The sequence below is a fragment of the Anopheles funestus genome, chromosome 2RL (genome assembly GCF_943734845.2).
Source record: "Anopheles funestus chromosome 2RL, idAnoFuneDA-416_04, whole genome shotgun sequence".
Taxonomy (NCBI): Eukaryota; Metazoa; Arthropoda; class Insecta; order Diptera; family Culicidae; genus Anopheles; species Anopheles funestus.
The window spans coordinates 27,183,215-27,202,381 of NC_064598.1; the positions used below are offsets into that span (position 1 = coordinate 27,183,215).

At 41.6% G+C, this 19,167-nt stretch overlaps 4 protein-coding genes and 1 long non-coding RNA gene across 5 annotated transcripts in view; 3 read left to right on the forward strand and 2 right to left on the reverse strand.

Annotated features, from left to right (window-relative positions):
- Positions 1–636: 636 nt before the first annotated feature.
- LOC125765294 (nuclear hormone receptor HR96) lies at positions 637–5,954 on the reverse strand. Its single transcript, XM_049430259.1, has 4 exons — positions 3,285–5,954; positions 2,287–2,496; positions 1,990–2,202; positions 637–1,917 (listed from the first exon to the last, which is right to left on the reverse strand). Exons 1-4 carry the CDS (start codon positions 5,361–5,363, stop codon positions 1,717–1,719), a joined length of 2,703 nt encoding a protein of 900 aa, XP_049286216.1. The 5' UTR covers positions 5,364–5,954; the 3' UTR covers positions 637–1,716.
- A 50-nt stretch (positions 5,955–6,004) lies between these two features.
- On the forward strand, positions 6,005–7,143 carry LOC125765343 (pre-mRNA-splicing factor ISY1 homolog). Its single transcript, XM_049430366.1, has 4 exons — positions 6,005–6,097; positions 6,164–6,186; positions 6,258–6,418; positions 6,489–7,143. Exons 1-4 carry the CDS (start codon positions 6,095–6,097, stop codon positions 7,109–7,111), a joined length of 810 nt encoding a protein of 269 aa, XP_049286323.1. The 5' UTR covers positions 6,005–6,094; the 3' UTR covers positions 7,112–7,143.
- A 7-nt stretch (positions 7,144–7,150) lies between these two features.
- LOC125765327 (myosin-13) lies at positions 7,151–9,440 on the reverse strand. The gene is made up of 6 exons (XM_049430345.1): positions 8,938–9,440; positions 8,274–8,774; positions 7,911–8,200; positions 7,710–7,848; positions 7,534–7,641; positions 7,151–7,463 (listed from the first exon to the last, which is right to left on the reverse strand). Exons 1-6 carry the CDS (start codon positions 8,998–9,000, stop codon positions 7,374–7,376), a joined length of 1,191 nt encoding a protein of 396 aa, XP_049286302.1. The 5' UTR covers positions 9,001–9,440; the 3' UTR covers positions 7,151–7,373.
- A 145-nt stretch (positions 9,441–9,585) lies between these two features.
- On the forward strand, positions 9,586–14,185 carry LOC125765346 (ADP-ribosylation factor-like protein 8). Its single transcript, XM_049430369.1, has 4 exons — positions 9,586–10,147; positions 10,917–11,071; positions 11,151–11,312; positions 12,042–14,185. The coding sequence occupies exons 1-4, from the start codon at positions 10,025–10,027 to the stop codon at positions 12,160–12,162; spliced, it is 561 nt and encodes a 186-aa protein (XP_049286326.1). The 5' UTR covers positions 9,586–10,024; the 3' UTR covers positions 12,163–14,185.
- Positions 14,186–14,396: 211 nt separating this feature from the next.
- LOC125765357 (uncharacterized) overlaps positions 14,397–19,167 on the forward strand; it is a 130,595-nt gene continuing 125,824 nt past the window's right edge. The window contains exon 1 of the long non-coding RNA XR_007418545.1: positions 14,397–18,498. This is a non-coding gene — a long non-coding RNA (uncharacterized LOC125765357). The remainder of the gene's footprint in view (positions 18,499–19,167) is intronic.

The window sequence follows — 19,167 nt, forward strand, 5'->3', positions numbered from 1 at the left end:
ATGTCGTGTCTTTGATAAGGGTTTTATGTCTTGAGCCGCTTCCGGCACCGGCTTTTTCACATGTCTGGCAAGTAAACATGATTGGTATGCATATTTTAGCATATGTGACTCGTTAGCATTAAGCTGTACCAATAATCGGCAAAATGGAACAGATTGACCATCACTGTGTACATAGCGTAAGAATGGTACATCGTAGATTTGTTTGCGAATTATTTTATATAATGATAATTATTTCAAGCTGACAATCGAACAACAGCAAATGGAATTAGTTAAACTACAACTTTAAGCTCATACAATGGAGACGCCTGGTACATTGTATTCACAGACGTAAACGACCATGCACCTCCATCGTCGCATTGAATGGTAATTCCTAGATTAATTTGCAAATATTATGATAATTATTATTATTAATTATGAACCTTATAAAATAATGTAAATATAAAAATGGGTAAATCGAAACTTTTAAACTACAAGTTTATGTTCATGCAATGGAGAAGCCTGGTACATTGTATTCACAGATGTAAACGACCATGCACCTCCATCGTTGCCCGTGTTATTTTGACTTGTAATATTTTCACACGCTTCATCAATAAACGGTCCGAAAGGCTGGTTCATGAAAATGTAAGGAAACAAATATGTTTTATTTACACGCTATATTTCGTTTGTTCGAAAAGCAAAATAACAATACATTCACAGTGTACCAATACATACGACGAAACAAACATAGCACGAAAGCTAACATGTTCCAGGTTACTGTCTCACATTACAAATGTGCAATACGTACGGAAATAAAATACGAAGCTATGCTTCATCATCTGGCTAATTGTAATTTGAACTATTTGTGGTAGATTGCGGTTTTACTTTCAGTAACGGGGGTCGTTTCTCTTTCAATCAATCAAGCGTATGTGGTTACGTTAGAAATGTGATACATTCGTAAGTGATGGTTGTTGCTTCTAATTTAAAAAAAATACGCTCCAACCGCTTGTTAAACGGGCTTTCAATACACAAACGATGCGATAGTGAAAGGAAAAAAACCGACTAACTTCGGACAATGCATTTTTAGCTAAAGCTTATTCATCACATTTCTATAAGGCCAATATTTCCAACGTCATTGTTTAACCTGTTTCTAACATCCCTGTGTTTTGGACGATAAGCCCTGTGTGCTTACCACAGATAGCACACTATTGTAGTAACTTAAGTTAAAGCTTCTTCATGCTGAACTGTTCTGTTGAACTATACACTGTTGTGTGTATAGCGAACATTTAACTCTAAGCTATGTTTGACACCAAATGGCGGTGTAGCCTAGGGGCTAGTTATCTGGCAAGCTGTAAACAATCGTGTTTTCCACAGCATAACATAAACCTGACTAACTTGTAAATGATGTGCTGTGCTCTGTTCCATTCAGAACCTATAACTATAAGGATTTTTACAATCGAACTGTCTCAATAACAATTAATTGGCTTCCAAGCGCTGGTAGCTTACTCTAGCACCATACAACAAATTAGACAATGCACAACTGTAAGCAAAATAAATGCTTCATAAAACTTAGCGACTGTTTACATTTTACACTTTAGCGGATGATTTTAAACAAAACAACAATTTAAAACATATTGCACAATCCAATATATTGCTAATAGCGTGACGAATGCCGCACAAACAGAGACATAAATTTGTTCTACAAACATAGCTACAGACAGGGAGTGTGAGAAAAATTGCTTAGTGCACCTTCAGGTCAAATATTTCACGCAACAGTGGTTCCACTTCCGATGGATTAACGTTCAGATAGACGCTGATTATTTCGTCGTTCAAAAAATGTAATTCCGATATCTTCTGCATCAGCTTCAGAAATACCGAGCGTGCCTCACAACCAGGGTAGATACTTTCCAAGTAACGGCGTAGTAAATAGTAGTAAGAATTCTGCAAGGTTTTTGATAAAAAAAAATCATTATTTCTGTTCAACACAATGTACCGAGACGGCGATATACATACTTGTTCCAATTTGATCACATCAGAATGTATGGTTTTTGGACGATCCGGTGAAAACAGTGTGATGGCACACATGATCAATATTATGTTCTCGTCCGAGCGCCACTTCTTGTCGAACGTTCGTATGAACCGTTCGTGCTCCTGATACACATTACCCTTGGCAAGCTTGAGCACATCTGCCCGTATGTTGGACATTTCCTCCTGACTGTGAGGTATCTGCAATTGCACCCGAATACGGTACGTAGAAAAAGTTTATTAGAACGAGCAAATGATGGCAAACTTTGAATGGAATGCACATACCTTCCATGTCGCTCTATCACAGTCGTACTGCATCGCGGACCGTAGGATCATCATTTCCGTGCAGCCTCCCTTTAGCAGGGCAAGCTGATCCTCCTGGCACATGTTCTTGAAGGCGCTGATCTTTTTCGACATCTTTATCAAGCGTCGTATGGCAATGGCGGTTAAGTTTATCACCTTCAGCAACTGTGGATCTTGCTGCGTTTGATTGCTCTAATACGATGCGATAAAGTAGACAAAAATCATTCCATTAATATGCGTTCAATGATAGCGATTACATCAGTGCCCATGACTAATCGACATCGCACTTCCGTTCGAACGTCAACACAAACCGCACCAGCCATTGCGGTTATCGCGCACGCTACTCTCGAGCATCTTAATCTAAAGATATTTTGCCCAAAATGCAAACACGTAACAAAAAATACACAAAACAAATACCACCATCAATGGGGAGCAGGAGGCACCCATTTCAAGTACATTTTCGGTACACCGGTGGAACAGGTGTGCTGCATTGATTATCGCTAATCAGTCGGTTGCCCTTTCGTTATCAGACGTTCGAACGGGCCACCGCCGGACATTCCGGCACTCTTATTGCCGGGCCCCATCGGTCGATACATGTAACCACCTTTAATCTGCCCATGATTTGCTCTGTGATAAGTCGTCCCCGGGGGCAATAAAATCGTTGAGGCATCCAAATGGTACGGAGTACAAACAGATGGGTACAATTAGCAAAACTCTTCAACCGTCTCCATTGGAAAATAAAAGTGTGTAAGAAAGCAAGATTATAAGTTAGCGGGCCGAAACATACTAACGCAGAAGGAAAGAAAAAAAAAGAAAGGTAGAATGTTTAATTTCAAACAATTCTTAAAATTTATTTAAAACACATACAAAATGCTACTGGATTTGGGTAGTAGTAGTAAGTTATCCTCCAACCATTAGAATACTTTATCTTTTAACGGGCGATCCCTCTCTCAATCAATGCGATCATACCACCAACTCACCTTTATCCGGCAGTCGTCCGAGATGAGTGACGCGAGATCATCATCAACGGGCGCGTACAGTGCTTTATTGGCCACAATCAGCTCATTCAGCTTGGCTCTTTCAGCATCATTTAGCTCGATGCTGTTGCTACCGACCGTCGGATGATGGACGGTTGACTGTTGGCTCGTGCTCGTACCGATCGGGCTACTGTTGTATCCTTCGTACTCGAGCTTTATCGCTTGCATCAGGACCGATTCGAGCGTGTGTGGCATTACCGGTTTCGCTTCGATGTCTTGAAATATGCCCAAATCATCCGTAGGCGGTACGATTATTGGTGGATCGTGGCCAAACGTTGACGATGCCGCAAACACAACATCTGCTATATCGCTCGAACAGCTCGGTGACGCTGGCTGGATAGCGGCGCTCAGTTGCAGCTGATGGCTGTGATGATAATTATGGGAATGTACTAGAGAGGTGGTGGTGCTAGAAAGCAACGGGTCCAGCATCGATGTGTAGGGTGGCTCGTAGTTGGACGTGGATGAAGGTGAAGCGGCAGCACTGATCGTTCCCACCGGTTCCGTAACGATCGTTGGTTCTTGCATGAGGGAGCGAATCATCTGATGCTGATCGGTTGCTGGTGAATCAATGTGCGGTGATCCCAACGATAGATCCGATTGATGCATTTGATGCGGAGTTGGTTGTTGCGTTGTTGGTAATATTTGTTGCTGCTGTTGTCGCTGCTGCTGCTGCTGCTGATCGTCTTCATCTTTCTGGGACGTATCGGCCGCTTCTTTGATCGTTTTCACAATATCGGAATGGTTCATCATCTTGTTGATCATCTGCAGTGCTTCGGCCGGTGAGCTCATAAATTTGTTCATTACCTGTAGCGCATCTTCCGGCTGGTTCATAAGCTGCTGCATAAACTGTAGCACATCGGCCGGCGAGCTTACGATCTTCCCGATCAGCTGAAGCGCATCCGTTGGTGAACTCATGAACTGGGCAAATACCGTCAGCGCATCGAGCGGAGAATTCATGATCTTGCTAATGATCTGTAACGCATCTCCTGGTGCGGTTATGAAATGGCTTATCAGCTTCAGCGCATCACACTGCGAGTTGATTATCTTTGACATTATGAATACTGCATCCTTTGGGCTTTTCATCAGCGAAGCAATCGTTTGACTGGCGCGGGTAGGATAGTTGACGATCCGGTTCACGATATCCTCCGCACTGGAATCGATCGTTACCGGAGGAAGGCGTTCATCGTTACCTCCCGTACGTTCGTTCGATTGCAGCGGTACCATTTCAGGTGGTTTTGCACCACCACTAGACGATTGTAACGAGGCAACGGCAGACGAAAGCAGCTCAGCATCTGAGGAGAGGGAACTGTGCGGGTTGTACGCTAAAGAGCTGGGCGTACTGCTTAGTTCTGAGGGCGAAGCAATTCGACTGTAATCATTTGACGTACCATTGGATAGCATCGACTGATTGGAGCAATTGGAAGGAACATCGAGGATCGTTGTCGATGTGAGCATCGTCGACGAACTACCCGGTCCATTCGCCTGTAGCACTTCGTTCGGTGCATACTCAGAGGATGAGGAATTGTTCCAACAGTCACCACCATCGAACGTTTCGAGTGATTTCTCTCGCTTTATCTTGGTCGGTACACTGTTCCTTCCGGGGGTAGTTTCCCGATCGCTCAACCCATTACCCGTTTCCGATGTGCTCCCATTGCTAAGCCTCTTTTTGGCACGGTTCTGTTCGATTTTCTTACGCTTCAGCACCTTGTCCTCCTCCGACATAATGTATTCCTTCTTCATGCCGATCCGGAAACACTTTTCCAATCGGCACTTTTGGCAGAAGCGTCGCGTTACGACGGTTATATCGCAATTCTCATTGAACGGACACGTGAAACCTTTCGTGGACAGCGCATTGCGTCTGAAAAACGCCTTGCAACTTTCGCAGGTCACCGCGTTAAAGTTGTAACCGAGCGCCTTGTCTCCGCAAACGCTACAAATCTTGCTGATGGCAACGTTCGCTGCCATCGCTTCACCGTCTGGTATCGTCCCGTTAGCCATCGTAATCGTTGCTGTGGTCGTCATCCGGGACACACTCGTCGTACACTGCTCGCGTCAGGTATTTCGGAATCGCTTGTGAGGTGGTGTTGGACGAGGTTTATCTTACACTCGCGGCTTATCTTTCCGCTTGTCGCCTCGCCCGTTCGCTCCGGACACGCCTGGATCGTTGTCGTGGCGGGCGCTTTCGTTGAAGTCGCGTCGTTCGGGATCTGTTCCGCTGGTCCACGCACGTTCCATCGGGTCAAGAGCAAAATGCTGCTCACAACAGCATCACACCTTCGGTACACTACAGCTTCACGGTTTCCCGTACCACCGTGGCAGCCAGAATTATCACTTATCAGCTGATCGATGTACCATTGGTCGATAATTTCGATTCCTTCGTCGTAGATTACTCACTTACCTTTTACACCACTGACAGAACTACGGTTCGGCCGTATCACTGGAAACCTTTCGCTGCGTACAAAATAATAACAATCTTCGTTTGAGGAGGGCAGTAAAACTGAATTTAATTCAATTGAAAGCGCACTACGGTCCGTCGCGTAACCCCGTACCATCGATCGTCTCTTGTTTATTTACTCTTCGCCAGCGACGTAAATAAATTGCGTACGAAATATGCAGCTACGGAAAAATTGTTTCGAAACTGTCAGTGCACGCAGTGACAGCGGTGTGCTTGACAGCAGCTTGTTCCACTGTCAAATCACGAGCATTATTTTGTTTACAGTTCTTTCGGCAACGAAACTGGACGCATCTCCAAAATGGTAAGACTAGACAAAAGCTTTATTTACTCCTTTTTATATTAATTTTGTTGTCTCTCCTCCTTACAGGCTCGTAATGCGGAAAAGGCGATGTAAGTGGCATGTTTGTTGGAACGATTTTGAATGAACTTCCTCTGTTTTATACGATTTGTTTCCCTTGCAGGACGACACTGGCTCGATGGCGGGCGGCAAAAGAAACCGAAACGGGAAAACAGGAACGGCGTCCGTACCTTGCCTCAGAGTGTCGCGATTTAGGACAATGCGAAAAGTGGCGCTTGGAAATCATTCGAGAAATATCGAAAAAAGTAGCACAAATTCAAAACGGTACGCTTTACCCATTACTGACCACATATTCCACAGGTTGTTAACGTGTTTTGTATCTGTTTCTTTTCAGCTGGTTTGGGTGAATTTCGCATCCGTGATTTAAATGATGAAATAAACAAATTGCTTCGCGAGAAACGCCATTGGGAGAATCAGATATCCGATCTTGGTGGGCCACACTACCGTCGCTATGGTCCGCGAATGTTCGATGCCGAGGGTCGCGAAGTGCCCGGCAATCGTGGATACAAATACTTCGGTGCAGCTAAAGATCTTCCTGGGGTGCGAGAGCTGTTCGAACAGGAACCACCACCACCGCCGAAGAAAACTCGTGCCGAATTGATGAAGGATATTGATGCCGATTACTATGGCTACCGGGATGATGATGATGGCATCCTGCTACCACTGGAAGAAAAGGCAGAAAAGCTTGCGATTCAGCGTGCCGTGGAAGAGTGGAACAGTGCGAAAGGTACTCAAAAGTCAACAGAGAAAGAGGACGATGAACCGGACATATATGGGTCGGATGCGTACATTGCACGGGACCCGGAAAAGCAAGCGAAGGAAGATCCGATGGGATTGCTTGGGCCACGCTTTACAGCGCACGTACCCGTTCCAAGCCAAAAGGAAATAGAAGCCGCCCTGCTAAAGAAGCGAAAACAAGAACTGATGAAAAAGTACGGCATCGAGGATGATGAATAAATGTAGCATTTTCGTAATGATAAGCCAACAAACATGATGTCGTTTTATAAGAATTTATTATTACACATTCAGTAAACGTTTCGACACGGTTGCACTTTCTAACTTATTGCATAATGCGCACACAAGAGTATATGCGAATTCCCTTCCAGCATCGGAAAGGATATAGAATGATATTCACATCTCTGAGAGTAGCACACGCCACTAACACGGGTGTGTTGCTGCAACACAAACGGGCAAGCAGACAATTCTGTTGCTTCCCGAACTACTTGGCATTTGCTAACTGATCACTTAAGCTTATCACTTGCTCCGTCAGGACACTGATTTGTTCCTCATAGTTTAGCCGCGTGCGGGACTACAATAAATGGAAAGAAAACTCGTAAAGTAAGTAAGTGGAATTCATCCTTGCGTCGTTACGAACATACCAATTCATCTTCGATGATACGGTAACGGCGTTCCTCTTCCCTGTTGGCCTCATCTCGTTCCTTTAGACGATTTTTGAAAACATCCAAATGGGTTTGCAGTCTTTGACACTGGTGAAAACAAAGCACATGTAGGAATGTTATGGAGACGTGCAACTAAAGCAGCGGAATGTACTTACTTCAATGAAATGTGAAGCCAGTTTCGATTCTGCGCGACATTTGTCATGGAACAGTTCTTCGATACTTTTCGTAAAGCACGCGGTCAGCTTCTGTTCCCGCGTTTGTACCTCATTTTGCTGCTGATTGTCCTCCAGTGTTCTGTAATGTACATCTTTCGGCTTTAATGCAAGCCCTTTGGGTATGGATAAATGTGCACCTACCTATTCGTGCCATCGGCCCCATGACTGAAAATGTCTTCCTTTTGTTCAGCCTTTGGCGCTTTTCGAATGTGACTAGAGGTTTCTATTTTCAGCAGCTCATACTGGGCTCGCCAATGGTTTAGCTCCTTTTCGAGAAAAACCACCCGATCGTCCTGGCTTACAGCCGTCGTGTTGTTATTGTTATTGGTACCATTGTTTTGCACCTGGGACGCACTGTTCGAGCTGGCGGTAAAGTGGTTGTAGTGGTTTTCAACATCAGTTGTAACGCTCAGTCCATCTTCACTTCCAATCTAGGGAGAGAAAGAAAATGCAAACCTTTTAGACATGGTCCCCAGTGTGGGTAAGTATCCGATCGTTCGTTACCGTGCTTGCCGCTTCGGAAACTTTAGATTCAAGCTCCGAATTCCTTACAGTCAGCAGCTCGAGCTCTTTTCGCAGCTTTTGCTCAACGGTCGTCTGTTGCTGAAGTTCTCGGTTCAGACTTTCGATGCGATTTTGCAACTGCTTTACTTCGGCACTCTTATCCTCAACGCTGTTGGAAAGCTGTGCATTTTCGAGAATTTTTTTCTGTAATTCTTCCGCGATCACGGTCGCTTCCGAACCCGGTACAGCATTGAGGTCGTTGTTGGATGATTTCGTTTTAAGCGTTTTCCCACCGGACACTTTCTTTAGCTCGTGTTCTAGATTTTCCTGCAATGCCGCAACACGCCGCTCCAGCTGCTTGTTGCGAAATCCCAAACTGTCCACTTCCTGTTCCGACTTTCGGAGGGTAGCCTCTTTCAGGCGCAAAGAATCACGCAGGGTTGAGTTTTTGTTTTGTTCATCGAGGACGGCCCGTTTCAGCACGCTTGCTTGGGCACGGAGCTGTTGTATATACAACCCGGAACGATAATCAGATTAAATTAGTGTCGCTCAAGCAGCAAGCTGCCCTTCGCTGATAGCAGCTATCAAAACACGCCCCCTGCCCAATAGCAGTGGTCTGCTAACAAGCTAGTTCCCACGACGAATGGTGACGATGTATACTTACTTTTGAGTATTCGGTGGCTAGTTTCTGGTATTTGTTGGAGTTTTCTGCTTCCATTGTTTCCATCTACGCTTCGATAGAGTGCACTAAAATGGTAGGAAGTGTGTTTTTTTTCTGCACTGTGCCACAACAGATTGATTCCGCGACATGCATCGGCTTTCGAAGCAATTTGGAAAGCTGTTCGCTGTAGTTAGCGAATCATGTTTTAGCTGGCAATAATGCTAATCATTTAAAACTGACACGAATGGTGCTTGTTTTACGTGAGCCACACTAAAAACTTTCATTCCATTGCACGGAAATTATGGAATATTTTTTCTCTCCTCACAGGCAGAGTGACAACGGCAGGAAAAACATTTCCAATCACGCACACACACGCATCCTCCTCTTTGTACACAACTTTGGCAATTGGTTTGACAAGTTGATGAAATATTTCAAACGCGATCATAAACCTCACGCAATGTTGAACATATTTCGCAAAGGATTAGTTTTCTGATATAAAATGATAAATTATAAAAGTTCTGATGAGCTTGATAAGCACAGTTCATACATTTCAATTGTAGTTTTAATCTGAAAGAAATAACAAATCCGTATTTCCCGTGCTGAATACGCTTGGTGAAACATTTCACAGCCTGACGCATTTGACGTAAGCGCTGAATGTCTCGGGGGTGATAGTGCAAAAGCAAGCAACTTTTTTTTTGTCCAAAAGGTGCATCTTGTTGGCGCAGCCTGAACAATTTTCTGTCGAGGAAGGAAAGTGTCCTCCGCATATCGGGGTGTAGTGAATCCTTTTGCAAAACTGTTCCCGTATGTTGTGCCGCTGGGATTGATTGATTGTGTTTTGCGTGCTTGTTTGTGCGTGTTACTATCCCCGCGAACCATATTCTGCCAAGTGCCTTCGACGTAGCTCGACGGAATCCAAAACAATTTGCGCTGCTGCAAACAATCTTTGTCATCGGGTGTCACCGCCAGTGCCAGGTGGGGCGAATACGCTACAGCAGCAGGAAATTGAACATAAGCAAACGAGCTAATAAAGGTGGTCAGTGCGTCGAGTGTATTACCAGCGAAAAAAAAGAATAGAAACAGCTGCAAAATGTTAGCCCTTCTGAACCGCATCCTGGACTGGTTTAAAAGTCTCTTCTGGAAGGAAGAGATGGAGCTAACGCTCGTCGGTTTGCAGTATTCCGGCAAGACAACCTTTGTCAACGTAATCGCCGTAAGTGTCTGGCTGGCTACTTTCCAATCCCGCACCTTGCTCCCACCGCTGTCTGCCTGCGCTGCGACGTTGATTCAAGCGCGTCCGCTGATTCAGGCAGGGTCGTCGACTCACACACATATTTACACACATACACGCGTAATAAGCATCTCCCGTTGCGCTGGCCTGTTATCATCGTCGCGGTTTAATGTGTGTCCAACAAGATGACTCACAACAATCCCATAAGGTTTAGCGCGCCGTATCAGCGAAAAGCGAATACCGTAAATTGTTGCTCGGCTTTTGGCTGTTGCTTGTTGAAGCTCTCACTCCTCCGAAAAGATGACATACTTTGGCCGCTGCGGACGTCAGAGTCAATTATCGATTAATTTTTCCATGCTGGTGCACGCGCTTTCCTGCCGGATTGGATGTTTTCCCTCAGGCCGGTATCATCCGTAATAGCAGGACTTCATTGTGCTATTTGGGTATGGCGACAATGTCACTGCGCCCGCACGCGGTAGAGCCTTTTGGAAAATATTTACCAACATAGCAAAGAAAGCGGAAGACGCGTGAGGCAGGCAGACGAGTGGTGCGAAAACATTTTCATGAATAACATATTTCGGTGGCCAGATTATCTCGTTCGTCGAACCCGCAACTTGCGCCGTTAGCAATACTCCTCTAGCAAATGCTTTCTTATCAGAGTAAACTGAACGGGTGTCATGTACACGTTCGTATATTTATATCGCTGCAAAGTGTTTCATTACCTTTGTTTCTTTTTATGTACTCGCTCCAGTCAGGACAGTTCTGTGAGGACATGATTCCAACCGTTGGTTTCAACATGCGAAAAGTCACGAAGGGAAACGTCACGATTAAGGTGTGGGATATCGGTGGCCAACCACGCTTCCGGTCCATGTGGGAACGGTACTGCCGGGGTGTGAACGCAATTGTGTATGTAATGTTGTCCGCCTGTTGTCCGAAGTGGGGCCCGGATTTATCTTTTTCATTTATGGTTTGTTTCTGCTTTTAGGTACATGGTAGATGCAGCGGATTTGGATAAAATGGAAGCATCGCGTAATGAATTGCACTCGCTGCTCGATAAACCGCAGCTAGCCGGCATTCCTGTGTTAGTGCTTGGTAACAAACGGGACATACCGGGTGCACTGGAGGAAACTGGACTAATCGATAGAATGTAAGTTGGTTTCGATTTACAGTGTTACAATATACTATTTGCTCTTCGTACGACAGGACCGAGTGGAATTGCCATTCAGCTATGGGCAAATACAGTAACAAAAAGCTTGAAAAGGCATGCCAGGCAGGCTCTCTAGGGTGTAGTGGAACAAAACAAGAAGAAAGTTCGTTAGTTTATAGCCTACAAGTAGTATCTTGTGGAATCTTGGATCTTGGAAAATCTGCAAATGTTAAAACATATTGTTTTAATTATTAGAAACATTTTTTATTGCACTATTTTCACAATGCACAAATGATCATGGCTTAAATTCTGCATTAAAAATTATATTGCGCTTGGATACTTTTTTCTTGTTGGTCTGCAAAATTCGGATCTTGAATAATCGTTTAATTTCTTTAAATTATCTATATTAGATCACCTTTTACTTGGATCGACAACCGTTTACTTTTTCGAGTGAATCGCGACTCAATCGAGATTAGACTGACTGACTTCATTGACTGCGGAATATGGAAAATACTTATCGAATAATACTGGCAGTAAATGTTCTCTTTTTAAATTCTATAACCATTTTTGGTCCAGTTTTGCCTTGCCTGGCTGATTCTTAGAAATTTGAATCATTCATAGCTGAATAATCAGTTTCACGCTTTTGGTCATTTAAATCGAGCAATTTTACCACGCTAAATATTACATATATACATTTTAACATTTTTTTATTGTTACGAATTATTACAGGAATTTATCTAGCATACAGGATCGGGAGATCTGCTGTTATAGTATTTCTTGCAAAGAAAAGGATAACATCGACATCACTTTGCAGTGGTTAATTGCCCACTCGAAGAGCCAAAGTCGTTAAACCGTGGTACTAGAATCAAAATAAGCTCTATAGTGTATGTGCGTGAGTGTGTATGTGCTGTTAGGTCATCCCTGGGGGTCAACAGCTGGCCGTAATAACCTGAAAAACGGAAAACACTAATCCAACCAACAAAGATAAAAATCTCATATTGTACGGTCGACGGTGGTCCGTCTTAACTGATAACAGCTAATAGTAATATGCTGCAGAAGAGCAGCGAAAACGAATTACCAGGTGGATTGGGTGGAAACGCGTGGAACAAGATCAATCATTAGCAACTCGTGTACTCGTGTGGACGAACCGTAGCGAGATGATGGGAGGTAAGCGTATGCAATTCTGTTTTCAAAATATTGGCCACTACAGTGTTGTGGCATTATGCTGATGTAAAAATTTAAGATAGCAAGCAGCGCAAATTCCTCTCCAAGGACATGATGCACTAGATTTGTATTAGCAGTACAGATGATGGTGATGTAAAGTACTGCTGTTCGCATTTGCCAGACGCCTAAAACTAGTAATCGTAGCAATTGCCCTAAACCATCACCAGCGCAAGAACAAAGCGATTTTGCTAAGGCTAATGAAAGTCCACTAGAAAATCCCGACGCCTAGACAAAGAAAAAACAAACAAAATAACAGAAAAGCGAACCTGCTGCGATAACATTGATAGTCAGACAGTAGTTCAGGAATAAATTTAGTGCAGCATTGTTATCGTTAGGCTGTTGCACGCAAATCATCAGAAGTGATCGACACTACATTACAGATTTCGTCGGTGCAACTAAGACGGTGGTACTGCAATGTAGATTCGATCACGATGAACAGATTCGCCACTTCCCGAGGTTGTTAATCGATTTCAAGTTCGCTTCAGAATCTATTGGGTTTTCTAGGCAAAAGTGCAACCGGAAAAGGGAAAAAATGGTTCCAAAACAAGAGTTTCACCGTGCTAGAGTTAAGTGGAAAGTTACTGAAATGTTACATTGAATTAATTAGCAGCGTATGCCAGTTCTTTTTAATGCGACCCTAGTAGCAGTTCACCGTATAAATACCTACGCAAAGCAGTGAGGCAACAGTATGAAAATGAAGCATGATCGAGTGAGATGCGTGCGTGTGTGTGTATGCGAGAATCATAACGAATGAATGGGATTAAGCAATCTGCTAGAGAAATATGTTTCGTTTGATAATAGATAAAGCGAAACGCGATAAATTAGCTAACCAAAATAATCGCAACAAAATTTATCTTACGTTATCAATTAAAACTGGGTTTTCAGTGTGCAGAAAATGATTGGTGTATAGTTTCGACTACTTCTCGTCTCTGCCTCGAAGTGAACAAACGAAACGAAAGGACTATAGTTTTGTTTCTATCTTTTTTTTTGAATTATACTTCTAAGACTAGGCATAATTGAGTTGAGCGTCGATTGCTTTCGGTTATTGTTTTTTGTTCTTCCAAATTTTAAAAGATTTTTTTGCAACGCAACCATTTTTTAAATCGTGTCCATGTCATGATGTACGATACGTGTAATTTCTGTTGTTCCAACTCTTGTGATTTTTATATATATAATTTTGTTTACCTTTCAACTAGAATACATTATATTACCGTGAAGCTATACTATCTACCCAAAAACGATAAGACACAAAACACGATTTGCTGAGTTTGTCGTGATAGTGGATTTACAAATGCAAGTGTTGCGCAAAACCCCCCGGCACGCAAAGAAATCCAGTACCGAATTCAAAAAAAGTAATATAAACTTTAACAAAGAAGCAGTTAGATAGTAGCGATTTGAAATAAAAAAAAACGAGAAAACACACTGGTTAAGACAAGAACGGTTAAGAAGCGTGCAAGATGTGGTGCGCGTTCGTAACAGCAAAGGCAAAAGTAAATCAACATTCAACAGTGCAGAGAGGGCGGAATGTAGTAACTATCTTGATACCAATAATAACAACCAATAGAAGTTGAAGTGTATATATTGACAAGCATAAAATTATAACGCAAAAACATATATTAAAAAAATAAATCAAACAAAGAGGAAAATTAGTTTTTTGTTGATAGATTAACGGTTTTCCAGAATCCGAATCACAAAGAAACAAAGTAAAGATTTTATTCTTCTTTTTATGTAGTTTTGTTACAAGTGTTTATTACTTTTAATACTTTTCCATTAAACGTTTAAGTTCAAAATTAATAATAGTGCTATTATGGTAGGATGCAGCGAAATTATGTTCTAAATCTTTTAAGTAAATCGCATATTTGACATATTTGGCTAAACTTCTCATTTTTGTAAGTTGAAAAAGTAATTGTTTATTTACGAGACATTTGTTTTGTTAAGGCCAATTATAAGCTTTCTCGCACTGTTCCAGGTTCACTTGTTCGTACAAATTGGAAGATTACATGATTTTTTCGTTCTGTCATATCTAGCACCATCCGTTTGCTATTTATCGACGCCAAAGGTGAAATATTTTTTTCTCTCTACCACACCAGTTGTCGTATTGGTTAGCTGATCGGTTAGCTCCAGTAATGCCATAATCATCTTAATCTACCTTTTCGAGGATCATTCAGGTGCGCGAGTCAGTCAGCCGGGTGATTGATAGACGATCGATGACGAGGCACATTTAATTGGATCGATTTTACGGCCGATTGTACGGATTTGATTAATAACAAATGTTTGATTTCGATTTAATGCCTCTTCATCCTGGATGGGATTCGCTTGTACGGATGGTGTCAGAACGCCGTGACGCTGTGGCGCGATATGCTGCTCTTGCGCAGGAAACGATCGTTTAATATATGGTGAAAGTTCGGTACCCATGGTTTTTTAAGCATAGACAAAAAAACTGAGGCAAGCGTTTGGTTTTCTGCCAGTAATTGTGTGTCTGCCTCAGTTATTTGCGTGCTGTAGTTTGGAACCGTCTTAGACGTCTGTTGAAATTTTCGAATAAAAAATCCGTCAATCATCGAACAGCATCACACTCAGCAGTGGTAAATGATGTTATGACGTACGGGGTTGAAACAATCTTCAAAAAGTAGAATGTTTTGTTCAAAATTATCACACATAAAACAACTTTTTATAATGTTTTAACTGTTCTGACCCATGTGATATTTATGTTATTATTTTAAAGCTAAATCCTTTAATTTGCAAACAAATTTCTTAACAATATCTACGCATAAGTTTATTGACCAAAAAACAAACACATCGTTAAAGGCATGCCGTCCCTGCCACTGCCTGGCTATTTGATTTATAAATTACCAGTAAGATTAATGGCATTTGCCAGAATTTGTCGCTATCGAATTCCAGCCCCAAACACAGCAGCCAGGCAAAGTTGCACAAAAAGCTTCCATTCCACCGATGCAACGGACGAAATCCCACACCAGCAAAAAAAAGAAAGATGTTCGATCGATCAAACCACCGGGATATTGTCACGGTGTTCGAGTAAAGATACTCGCTCCCGGAGAAGACACCGCTTTAACATACGGTTTTACCGTCACTTCGCACCGAACGGTATACCGGTAATGAATTTCAATTATAGAAATTTGACAATCGTTTATTATGCACATTTTTTATCCCACATCCGATCGCACCCAGAAGGATCGTCGAAGATCGTCTTTCCAGCCCCGCAGAGCTGCTGAAGAAGTCAAGACGTTCGTAAAAAAAATGACATCGTACCGGCAGCGAACGGAAAGGTGTAGCAATAAGCGTAAAAAAAACAAGCACCTGTGAGTAGAAGTTGAGCGTTTTTTGTTTTCGTTAGACTGGAGAGATTGTTTCTCCACGACCAAGTCTTGAACGTTTTATTGTAAATTGTGAGAAAAGAATGCACGGACGGAAGCATTATCATTGGAAGTAATACTTTATGATTATTTTGTAAGAATATGGTAGAAATTGTGTCTTCTTTTCCTGCATGCACAGTGCTTCTAGTACCTTTAATTGTTGGTAATTTCAATTGTCTGGAAGAATCATATTTCCATGATTTCAAATTTCTTTCGCATGTATGCTGTTTGAGTATAAAGAAAACGATATGTTCATATTTTTATTCCTTGTACTTGTTTTCTGTATGAAAAAGAAATCCAATATAAAGCGGATCTTGTCATCGATCTGCCGATCATGACGAAGACTAATTCTGGAAATATACACAGAAAAAAGACCAAAAAAAAAACATTCAGAAGTTCTCTTCTACCTTCGAAGTGAAAAGAAAACGAAATAGTTCTATAATTGATTAGCTATTCAAATCGCGTCAAGTGAAAAGCAATTCGTTTCAGATCCCTCAGTTTTGTCGTGTCTTCGTCCACTCCTTGTCAGCCGAAACGGCGGGCAGCGTTTCGCCTCAATCATGTGCGGCTGTCTTCATTTCGTCTATCGTGTTTTTATTTCTCTCTTCTCAATGTTTTGAACTCGTCTAAATCATGCTGCCAAGCTCTATGGTAAGCAAGAAGATTTATTACTGTTTTGTGCTTACGGACCACGGTCGGTTTGAGGAATTTTATGTTAGCTGTTTCCAAAACAACAAAAACCCCGTAGACCACCTTCGATACGATTTTACCGTGATTTTTTGTGTGAGTTTGTAGCACTATTTCGTTATCAGTAACAGGTAAGAATGGTGACAATTGCGATATTAGGATAATAGGAGGATAATAGGATTATTTTGAAATTGTATGTTTATTGTTTGTTTTATTTTTTTTAAGATCTTAATAATAATAACTAGAAGTAACTAGTGTTGGATGAATCTGTTTCCGACTGATGACTCAGGATGGGTCTTTAAAGAGCGCAAATGATTCTGAATCTCTGTTATAAAAATTCACGAATCTCCAAAGATTCATCAATTTCCAAGAATTTCTGTTCATTCGCTGTGGCGTATCAAACGCTAGGTGGACTAGGCGGGTGCTTAGTGCCCCGCCGGTCAGAAGGGCCTCGAAGAACGGAAATGTCAATGAATGTTGTTAGAAAAAAAGAAGAAAGTCGTTCTTTTAGCCAAAGCACCCTTTTCTACATATAATTAATTAAAACATGATCAAACCAATGCCCCTTTAATGCCTTTTCCTGCTAATCACAATAATATTGTTATATGTTATTAAAATGTATTTAATTTCCTACATTTTTCATATTACAACATGTAAGAACGGATGTGATCGAGAGGAGCAAAGAGTAGTTGAATAATTTTTTTTACGAAGCTTTATACATTAATCTCTCAAGGAGAGAGAGGAAAGGCATCCAAGAGCCCCGAAGCCTCTCTAATTCTGCAAACAACAACAACAACATCTCATAATAAGGAGCGTAGTGTGTGTGAAAGAATAAGAGAAATTGAGATCAAGCGGCATCGCCAATTACGGTTGTGTAGGTGTGGCGTGATAACGTAGCAGATGAGATGATGATAATGAGATAAGTAGAGATTGTGATCAGTAGCGTTCGGACAGCGGTACATGAGAGATATGAAAAAAAAACTTTCGGTACGGCTTTCGGTAACATTTTGCAAGCGTTGCTTTTTTTGGTGCTAAAAAGTAATGTCCTTTCTTTGAGGAAACAAAGAAAGTTCAGTATATCAATTCGTATATTGATATAATGTTAATTAGTGACGTTTTTTGATTTGCACATGTACAAATTGTACTCAGCGTCGGCTTGGGTTTTGTGTCTGCGTATGCGTACTTACGGTACGGTGCGATACGCACCTGAAGCGGCAAGTGTGTAAGTGAACGTGCACGATCACGAACAGTATTGTCTTTCATAGCAAATGTAACATTTTCATCGTTGATTGCATTTTAAATCAATCTAGTTTTTATTTTATTGTAAGAAAAAGGCTCTACAAAGTTTGAAAAAATGACAAAGCAAAAGTGTGTTAAGCGTCCTTACGCTGTCAAACGCGCGAAAAGTACGTGTGTGAGAGTAAGCGAATGTACAAATCAGTGCGTGTACTCATGCGTGTACTAAGCTTGCCAATTATTTGTATTTGTGTTGTGCAGTTTGAAAACCGGTTTTGTCATAAACTCACGCCATAGGAGGTTTCTTTTTTTTTGTTCGAAATCTCCGTGCTAGCTTCGGGTAGATTATACAATTTAGAATTAATAAAAAAAATACTTTCGGTAATAAAAAAAACTTCAGTTGTGTACAGTGTATAGCAAAAACAATGCAAGAGTTGGTTTTTTTTGATGGAAAAAGTTGGTTGTTTTTGTGAAAAATGTGAAGTTTTTTTTCTTAGTGAGCTTATTGCGTAAATTCGTGATTCGCTTATTGCGTGAAAAATGTGGCCTTTGTAGGCGAGTGTTTAAAATGTGCCAAAGCGTTTTTAAGTGTGTATGTGACTTTGTGTAAATAAAAAAAAAATTTTTTTGGGGCCCAAAAAGCTATCAAACTGTTGTCAACCAGGGTAAGTAATCCGTATTTAATCAGATATATTAAATTTTACAAATGTCATTTACAATAAGAAATTCAAAAAATATTAAATCGTAAACGCTGCTCTTCGAATGACTCTTCACTGATAGGTCATAAAATTGATTCTCCTCCAAAAAAGTTCTCCTCCAATTTTATAGTGCTACAACGTTATTTAATTGTTGTTATATTTTACACACCTCACAAAACCATTACTTTACCCATTAAACTACGTTCAACATACGATTTGTCACCTTCCTGTCCTTCCGTAACGATTAATGTCCGCGTCTCATTCTAGTTATTTGTGGTAAAATATTCTCACGTACCTCGATGACAACATAATGCATCATGCAGCTAGTGTTACCGAAGTAGGAGAAAAAAAAGAGAAATTATCATAAAATAACGATAATAATAAAAGTAATGATAGAGTTCGGAGCGAACGCAACAGCAGGAAGTCGAACAACTGCAACACAGCGCTGGAAGAGAACGATTGAACGATTGGAATAGAAAGTGCCACCAGTGTTACGCATCGATAGTGAAGAGAGCTACACGGAGCCACAAAAGCGACCACACACTACGCACCTTACCGTAGAGTATTTGTGGTGTTTTGGTAATAAGTTTCGGTTGTGTTTTTCGTATGCTACCCGACTTTACCACCGCCGACACG

Coding starts and splice junctions, on each gene's coding strand:
- LOC125765343 (XM_049430366.1), top strand. Junction 6,187..6,257: donor CGTAATGCGGAAAAGGCGAT/GTAAGTGGCATG, acceptor TTTCCCTTGCAG/GACGACACTGGCTCGATGGC. Junction 6,419..6,488: donor AGTAGCACAAATTCAAAACG/GTACGCTTTACC, acceptor GTTTCTTTTCAG/CTGGTTTGGGTGAATTTCGC.
- LOC125765327 (XM_049430345.1), bottom strand. CDS start 9,000: ATGGAAACAATGGAAGCAGAAAACTCCAACAAATACCAGAAACTAGCC. Junction 7,642..7,709: donor TGGCTTCACATTTCATTGAA/GTAAGTACATTC, acceptor TGTTTTCACCAG/TGTCAAAGACTGCAAACCCA. Junction 7,464..7,533: donor GTATCATCGAAGATGAATTG/GTATGTTCGTAA, acceptor CATTTATTGTAG/TCCCGCACGCGGCTAAACTA.
- LOC125765346 (XM_049430369.1), top strand. CDS start 10,025: ATGTTAGCCCTTCTGAACCGCATCCTGGACTGGTTTAAAAGTCTCTTC. Junction 10,148..10,916: donor CCTTTGTCAACGTAATCGCC/GTAAGTGTCTGG, acceptor TACTCGCTCCAG/TCAGGACAGTTCTGTGAGGA. Junction 11,313..12,041: donor ACTGGACTAATCGATAGAAT/GTAAGTTGGTTT, acceptor GAATTATTACAG/GAATTTATCTAGCATACAGG.
- LOC125765294 (XM_049430259.1), bottom strand. CDS start 5,363: ATGACGACCACAGCAACGATTACGATGGCTAACGGGACGATACCAGAC. Junction 2,497..3,284: donor CGGACGACTGCCGGATAAAG/GTGAGTTGGTGG, acceptor GCATCGTATTAG/AGCAATCAAACGCAGCAAGA. Junction 1,918..1,989: donor ATGTGATCAAATTGGAACAA/GTATGTATATCG, acceptor AAAACCTTGCAG/AATTCTTACTACTATTTACT.